This window comes from Palaemon carinicauda, chromosome 11 (assembly GCF_036898095.1).
Source record: "Palaemon carinicauda isolate YSFRI2023 chromosome 11, ASM3689809v2, whole genome shotgun sequence".
Classification (NCBI taxonomy): Eukaryota; Metazoa; Arthropoda; class Malacostraca; order Decapoda; family Palaemonidae; genus Palaemon; species Palaemon carinicauda.
The window spans coordinates 117485321-117494005 of record NC_090735.1 but is presented as its reverse complement, the minus strand read 5'-3'; the positions used below and the strand labels follow the sequence as shown (position 1 = coordinate 117494005).

General features: G+C 34.0%; 1 protein-coding gene across 1 annotated transcript; it reads right to left on the bottom strand.

The window, feature by feature from the left end:
- Positions 1-346: 346 nt before the first annotated feature.
- On the bottom strand, positions 347-1117 carry LOC137649445 (uncharacterized). The gene has a single exon (XM_068382428.1). It carries the CDS (start codon positions 1115-1117, stop codon positions 347-349), a length of 771 nt encoding a protein of 256 aa, XP_068238529.1.
- Between the last annotated feature and the right edge of the window lie 7568 nt (positions 1118-8685).

The window sequence follows — 8685 nt, the reverse complement described above, 5'->3', positions numbered from 1 at the left end:
TCTTCCAAGAGCATACTTTCAAATTATTTCTTGCGCAGTTAATTGAAAACCAATACATTTCACAAATCTAGATAGGCAAGGTGGTTGCAAAACAAAATTACTTAGTAAATAATTCCATTGCAACGCGATGTAATGAGCACAAACATTGGATCTTTAGCTGCTAAAATTTTAGTACAAGAAGTTATGTCCGAATTGAAAAACAATTTCTGTTTCAGCATGCGAACCAACAGAAAGAAAAAAAAGAACATCACAAAAACTCCAACAAAATTAAACAAGAGCTATCAGGTTCATACAGATTGGTTTATTAACAGTGCAGGGAAGACAGAGCGAAAAGATAAGAAAACTGTTACAGTGTACAAACGTGTATGAAACACATGCGGTATATGGCTCCAACCTTGAAAATGACACACTTATGAAATAGGGGCCCTGCTCTTGAAAGGTATACTGTAGGCAGGTCATCTTGCAGGATATATGCAGGTTTTAGGCAATCAATGGAGACCCAGTCTTCTTCGCTACGAATGTTGATGGAGAATGCATTTGGCATATAATGGATTACAAGGAAAGGGCCCGTGTAACGGAGCATTAGCCCTGGCTTGCTTAAGTCGTTGCACAGGAAAATATGCGTTGCATATTGTAGATCTGTCGGTATGTGTTGCTTACCTGGGGGGTTGCAAGTCTTGTGGCATGGAGTAAATTTTTCCACAACATAAAGTAGGTGCTGGAGAGTATTGGAGGAGGTTGCAGATGGAAAAAAATCAGCAGGAAAGTTCAACCGGTCGCCATAAACTATTTCAGCTGCCAAAATATCCAGGGCATCTTTAGGAGTGGTCCTCAGTCCCAGGAGGAAGGGAAGATGGATAAGCCAGTTGGAGTCCTTCCAGTGGGACATCAAAGCTGCTTTGAGGGTGCGATGAAAACGTTCAACAATACTGTTGGCAGCAGGGTTGTAGGCAGCTGTCTGATGTAAAGTGATTTCAAGGAGATTTGCTAATGATATCCACAATTGAGAGGTGAAAGTGGTACACTTGTCAGCAGTAATATGTTTATGGATACCAAATCTCACGATCCATTCTGATATTAAGGCAGATGTATATAAGGCGGACGTTGCAGTTTTCATGGGAAACAGGTAACAATGTCTTTGTTATGTGGGTAAGGGCCCAGCTACGTCGACGTGAATGTGGATAAACCAACGGTGAAGTGGAAGAAAGGTCCTTCCCTGAATTAATCTCTCGATGTACTTTTGAGGTTTGGCATGAAGTAAAAGCGTGGACCCAATCCTTAGCATACTTGGTAATGCCATGCCAAATGAACTTTGTCTTCAGTTGCTGTGCAGTAGAATAGTGCAGGGGATGTGAAAGGCCATGAATGAAATCAAACACCTGTCAGCGCATGAGAGCAAGTAACCACTGTCTAGGTCTACCAGGACTGACATCACAGAGTAGGATGATGTTTGAGTCATCGATGGGGACGTTCTCCTAATGGAAGGATGAGTAGAATGTCCTATATGTTTAGTACTATATGCTTAGTACTCTGTCTCTTTTCGTTGGGCTTCTGCCAAGCATTGTAATCTAATCTTGGGTGAATGGCGGCCTATGTCTTTCTTGACAGGGCATTGGCAATGGGATTCATTTTCCCAGCAATGTGTTGAAGGGTACAATTGTATTAAGATGGAGAGATGACAGCATATAAATTCTTATGAATCTGGTCTAGTGTAGAATAAATATTCTATTCATGTATTCTATTTGTGTATTTAAGAGGTATATAGCCAGCTCGTAAGGCGAGTTTCTCTCTTGTAGGTTTAAGTATTTGTATGTAAATTAGGTAAGACTTCCTTCGTTCATGTAATTGTATTTTCATTCAAGACAGTATATGTAAATTTAGGTTATTATGTAGAATTAACTTTTTATCTTACACACACACACACATATATATATATATATATATATATATATATATATATATATATATACATATATATATATATATATATATATATATATATATATATGTATATATATACATTATATATATATATATATATATATATATATATATATATATATATATATATATATACATATACATTATATATAAATATATATATATATATATATATATATATATATATATATATATATATATATATATACATATACATTATATATAAATATATATATATATATATATATATATATATATATATATATATACATATACATTATATATAAATATATATATATATATATATATATATATATATATACATATACATATATATATATATATATATATATATATATATATATATATATATATACATATATGTATATATATATATATATATATATATATATATATATATATATATATATATATATATATATATATATATATTGATTTTGTGGTAGAGCATTATGGGTGCGTATATGGTCTTGTACGAATATAATCAAAGCCTTTTCCAGTCCAATATCAGTAATCCTCAACGATATTATCAGATATTTTCCTAGTTGTTCTGGATCCCATTATTTATTATCTTTGGTAAATTATTTATGCATATAATTACTGATTATCTAACGATATAGCGAGTCATGTGAGAAAAAAAAAATGCTACTAGAAAAATGTCATTATATATCGCGGCTGCTATAAAAATCCTACCTTATATTTCTATGAATGTTGAATTAAAAATAAAATTCTTAGTAAAATCATATTTCTTAATCTTTTATTTTATAATATAATGTATCTTCTAGGAATATGGTTTTAACTTTGATTCGAAGGTTGTGATGATAATTCTTAATCTTGTATGGGGAATCTTTTGATTTGAAGGTAAAGTCAATAATTTTATGAAGAAAAAAAAAAAGATGGGAATAGAGGAAGATCTGAAAAAAGTCCTATTCACAAAGAATTTGCTTTCTCTGGATTCGAATGATTCTAAACATATCAGAGAGAGAGAGAGAGAGAGAGAGAGAGAGAGAGAGAGAGAGAGAGAGAGAGAGAGAGAGAGAGAGAGAGAGAGAGAGAGAGAGAGAGAGAGAAAATACCAAAAATTATATTGCGAAAAACCGTCATTGTCAATAGTTATGGAAACGGAATCCCTCGAACTTTTACCAGATGCTGAGAAGTGATATGGAGCCGGCTGCAGTTAGCAAAAAGCGGCCAAGTGACTATTGATATATCTTCCAGACAAACCTCTCAAGGAGAATGGAGGGAAAAGATGGCCTCCCATTACAACGCAAATGAACTTCAAGAATCTTACTTTCTCGCTAAAGGGTTCCTTTCTCCTGGATGATCTTCGTTATTGCCAACATTTCTCCCAACAAGCTATATGGGTCTTGATCTGTGTTTTATTTAGAATGACAATTACCCAAGTTTCTCGTGCCATACCTCTTTTGTAATAGCCCCGAATAAATAGAATTGAATAAGAGTATAAAAGCAAGTTTGTGTGGGTGAGAGAGAGAGAGAGAGAGAGAGAGAGAGAGAGAGAGAGAGAGAGATTTGGCTCCAATTACATGACATAGTGTACCTAAGAATAAGTATCCCATGGGTTACATCTATCTCCGAATCGAGTCTTTCGTCGAATGAAAATTAACCCTTCAAACAATTTGCATTTGTTGATTTACCTGTTGAAATCAATGCTTTGAAGTTCGTTCAACGTTATGATAAGAATAATAACGTTAAGAAATCAGTAATCACTTTGTTTTTAAAGCATTGCGGAATTGTAGTCCTTAATATTATCATTTTTCCTAGCTAAACTACAACCCTTGTCCGAAAAGTAGGATGCTATAAGCCTAAAGGCTATTAGAGGGAAAAATAGCCCGGAACGGAAAGGAAATATGGAAATCAATAACCGACATGAGTAATGAAAAATTAAAATGAAATCTTTTAATAACAGTAAAAACATTAAAACAGATATTATTATTATTAGTATTATTATTATTATTATTATTATTATTATTATTATTATTATTATTATCATCATTATTAGCTAAGCTACAACCATTGTTGGAGAAGCAGGATGCTATACGCCCTAGGGTTCCAACAGGGAAAAATAGCCCAGTGAGGAAAGGAAATAAAGAAATAAATAAACGATATAAGTAGTAATGAATAATTAAAATAGAATATTTTAAAAACATTAACAACAATAAAACAGATATTTCATATTTAAACTATAAAAAGACTTATGTCAGCCTGTTCAACACAAAAGCATTTGCTGCAAGTTTGGACTTTTGAGGTTCTGCTGATTTGATTACCCGATTAGGAAGATCATTCCACAACTTGGTCAAAGCTGGAATAAAACTTCCGGGGTACTGTGTTGTATTGAGCCTCAGGATGGAGAAGGTCTGACTAATAGAAGTAACTGCGTGCCTAGTATTACGAAGAGGATAGAACTGTCATGGCAGATCTAAATGTAAAGTATGGTTAGAATTATAAAAAAAAATCTTACGCGACATGCATAATGAACTAATTGAACGACGGTGCCAGAGAATGTCTAGATCAGGAATAAGAAATTTAATAGACCGCAAGTTCCTGTACAACAAATTAAGATGAAAATCAGCAGCTGAAGGCCAGGCAGGATAGCAATACTCGAAACAAGGTAGAATGAAGGAATTAACACATTTCTTCATAATAGATTGATCCTCGAAAATCTTCAGACTTTCTCAATAAGCAATTCTTTTTTTTTTTTTTTTGCAATTGAAGAAGACACTGAGATAATGAGTTTCTCAAAAGTAAATTTGCTGTCGAGAATCACACCTAAAATTTTAAAAGAATCATACATATTAAAGTAACACTATAAATGCTGAGATCCGGACGTTGAAGAGCCACTGTCCTTGACCTACTTATAATCATACTTCGAGTCTTGTTAGGATTCGACTTCATGCCCCATAATTTGCCGCATGCACCAATTTTAGATACGTCCCTACTACGGGACTCAGCAACCCCAGATCTATATTCAAGAGATGGAATTGATGCAAAGATTAAGATCATCTGCATATGCAACATACTTTTTTTTTTTGTAGGCCAGACCACATGTTGTGTGTATATACAGTAGTAAGAAAAGCGATGGGCCAAGAACACTACCCAGAGGAACACCAGATATCACATTCCTTTCCTCTCTATAGTGATCATCAACAACTCCTTCAGAAATATTACTTAAAAACTCCTTAATGATGATAAGAAACGACTCACCCACTACCAACTGTTTTGGTTTGAAAACAAGAGCCTCGTGATTAATATCCAAAGGCAGCACTAAAATCATGGCCAATCATACAAACTTTCTGACCGCAATCAAGGGATTTCTGTACAGCATTGGGGATTGTAAGAAGGGCCTCCCAACCTCCAAGACCTTTATGAAAACCACTAGGGAACAGATGATTACCTTCAGCAAACCTATTAAGACGTTTTGCCAAAACATGTTCAAAAACTTTAGAAATTATGGGAGTTATGGAAATTTGGCGGAAATCAGCTGAAAATTGGGCAGTAACAAGCTGGACTTGAGCTACCACAAACACATTTACATAGTGGAGTGACATTACCAGTTATCCAACAAGTGCTAAAAGCTCATCTTCTTGCTAACTTGCAAAAAAAAAAAAAAAATAATAATAAATTTGAAGCTAAGAAATCTGCAGTCTTTATAGAAAACAAAGGAAAACTGCTATTTGGGTCTACACCTCCATAAGCATCAAGATCCATCAACAGAGCTTTAATTTCACGAGATCGAAAAGCTAAACTAGTTAGTTTAGCCTCAGGAAAAGCGGAATGAGGAAGTTCGATTTACTCATTACTCTGCTTACTGTCAGACATCACCCAAAAGGGTTGCCATTTCCTTTGGACAGTGAGTGACAGAGCCATCTAGACTAAGTAAAGGATGAACTATTGCATCTACACCAAAGAGTGCAGATTTAAGGTAGCCCACCCCTTATGTTCCTGGGTTGTACCAAAATGGGTTTCTTTTATGGCTAAATTGTATTCCTTTTCAGTTGAAGCATAAACTCTCAGAGCAAACTTTCTAAGCTGAGTATAAGTATTCCAGGTCAAATCTGATCTGTTACCCTTTCAAAGATGATAGGCCTCCTGTTTCTCCAAATAAGCACGTCTACAATTATCATTGAGCCACGCTTTTTCCTTCACTCGGTACCTTAGTACACTGAAAAGGATACGCCTATCAATTAGGCCGACTAGATTCTCATTCAATGGGACAGCTGGATCAACACTTCTATACAATTGTGACCAATTCAATCCCAAAAGATCATGCAAAATCATATTCCAATCTGCTTGAGACTTCATATAAATCTTACATGAGTAAGATACATCAGGGGCAGGCTGTTCAGTCTTCACTACTAATGAAATAAAGTCCTGATCAGATGTCCCAGCTGGAGAACCAACCTCATTTGTTATAACGCCAGGGGAGTCGGTGTATAAGAGGTCCAAGCAGTTACCAGACCCATGATTAGCTTCACTTATGATTTGCTCACAGGCTGGTTCAGAGGCAAAGCTTAAAGCTCTTAAGCCATGGCGATCGGTAGGAGAAATAGAATTGAAATTACCAACAAAGACGAAAGAGGCCTTTCTATCGTCTTCTTATATCTCAGCCATAATGGTAGATTGAACAAAAATAGAAGTGGTTATGTTTGCCACAAACTATTATTACCTGAATCTCATGACATCCACATTCATAGCTGGACTTGAGAAGCAGGATATTCAGCCCTAATATACACCGCCATTCCTCTGGCCCTAGGGATGGCATCGTGTTTCAACATTATTGGTTTCTTAAAACCAGTTATAAAGAGCTCAGACGAGTGCCTCATATTAGAAACTAATGTTTCTGAGCACAAAAGAGTATCATACATGAAGACCACGAATATTACAATACATTAGAAGACATAGACGAAATCGAGGACGTACTGGTTCAGGAATTTGCTCAATGTGTCCAGACAGCGTAAGAATGAAAGGTAATAAAATGGTAATGGTAAAACGATAAAATAAACTATATAAAAAAGGAAACGAAATAAGATAGAATAGTGTGCCCAAGTGTACCCTCAAGCAAGAGAACTCTGACCCAAGACAGTGGAAGACCATGGCACAGAGGCTATGGCACTACCCAAGACTAGATAACAACGGTCTGAGTTTGGAGTGTATTCTCTTAGAAGAGATGCTTATCATAGCTAAAGTCTCTCTCTTACCCTTACTAAGTAAGTAAGCCACTGAACAATTACAGTGCAGTAGTTAACCCCTTGAGCAAAGAAGAATTCTTTGGTAATATCAGTGTTGTGTTGTGTGAGAACAGATGTTAATATGGAAAGAATAGGCCAGACTATTTGGAGTGTAAGCAAAGGAAAATTGAGCCGTAACTAGTGATAAATCCAATATAGTATTGGGTGACTAGTGACCAGTCAAAGGACCGAATAACTCTCCAGTGGTAGTATTTCACTGGATGGCTGGTACTCTCTCTCTCTCTCTCTCTCTCTCTCTCTCTCTCTCTCTCTCTCTCTCTCTCTCTCTCTCTCTCTCTCTCTCTATATATATATATATATATATATATATATACATACAAATTATATATATATATATATACATACAAATTATATATATATATATATATATATTATATATTTATATATACACATATATATATATATTATATATATATACATATATATATATACATATATATATATATACATATATATATATATATATATATATATATATATATGAGTGTATATATATATATATATATATATATATATATATATATATATATATATATGAGTGTATATATATATATATATATATATATATATATATATATATATGAGTGTATATATATATATATATATATATATATATATATATATATATATATATATATATATGTGTGTGTGTGTGTGTGTGTGTGTGTGTGTTGTGCCCTAAAATTCCGTTTCAATATTTATCACCCTATAAATTATCAATAATAATGATAAAAAAAATAACATTGATGATAAAGTATCCAAGTTTAGGACTATATGACAAAAAATAAAGGTATCATGAAACTGTATTAGACGATGTATTAAGAACATAAAATAGACATTTGGCACTATTAATAATCTACGGTCTGACAACGTTCGTTCAATGATCAAGAAAAACAATAGGTAATTTCTTCTAGAGACGACATACCAAATTTAACGCTGATCTGACGATTAATAGCAGAATTGTCATAAAATCATTGTTTCCACTTCTTAGTTAATTACTAATTAAGCAGATATAGTTTTGGAAAATGCTCAAATAATTGATAGCTACTGACCCATAGAATAAACGGTGGCTGGTCATTTTGTCCGATGTCACTTCGTCTGACGACACTTCGTCCAAGTCTTTTGGTCCAATGTCTTTTCGTCCGATGGACTTTTGGTCCAACGACATTTGGTCCAATTTCTAAAAAAAACATATGTTTGAAGAGATTGTTATTACTGTTTGCTTCACTTCTCTGTTACAGGTTTATACCTTATTGGCTTTTGTGATAAAGTAATTGCTCATTTTCTAATTACTCCATTAGTCATGCTTAACACTCCCTCTCTCCTTATCTCTCTTTAGTATACTATATATATAGTGTGCTGCAAGTTTAGTACTTTAGTTTCTGAATCTGCCCATCCTGAAATGGCAAAGTTCATACAATCAACGAAGAAGAAAAGAAAAGTAAAACGTTCAGCG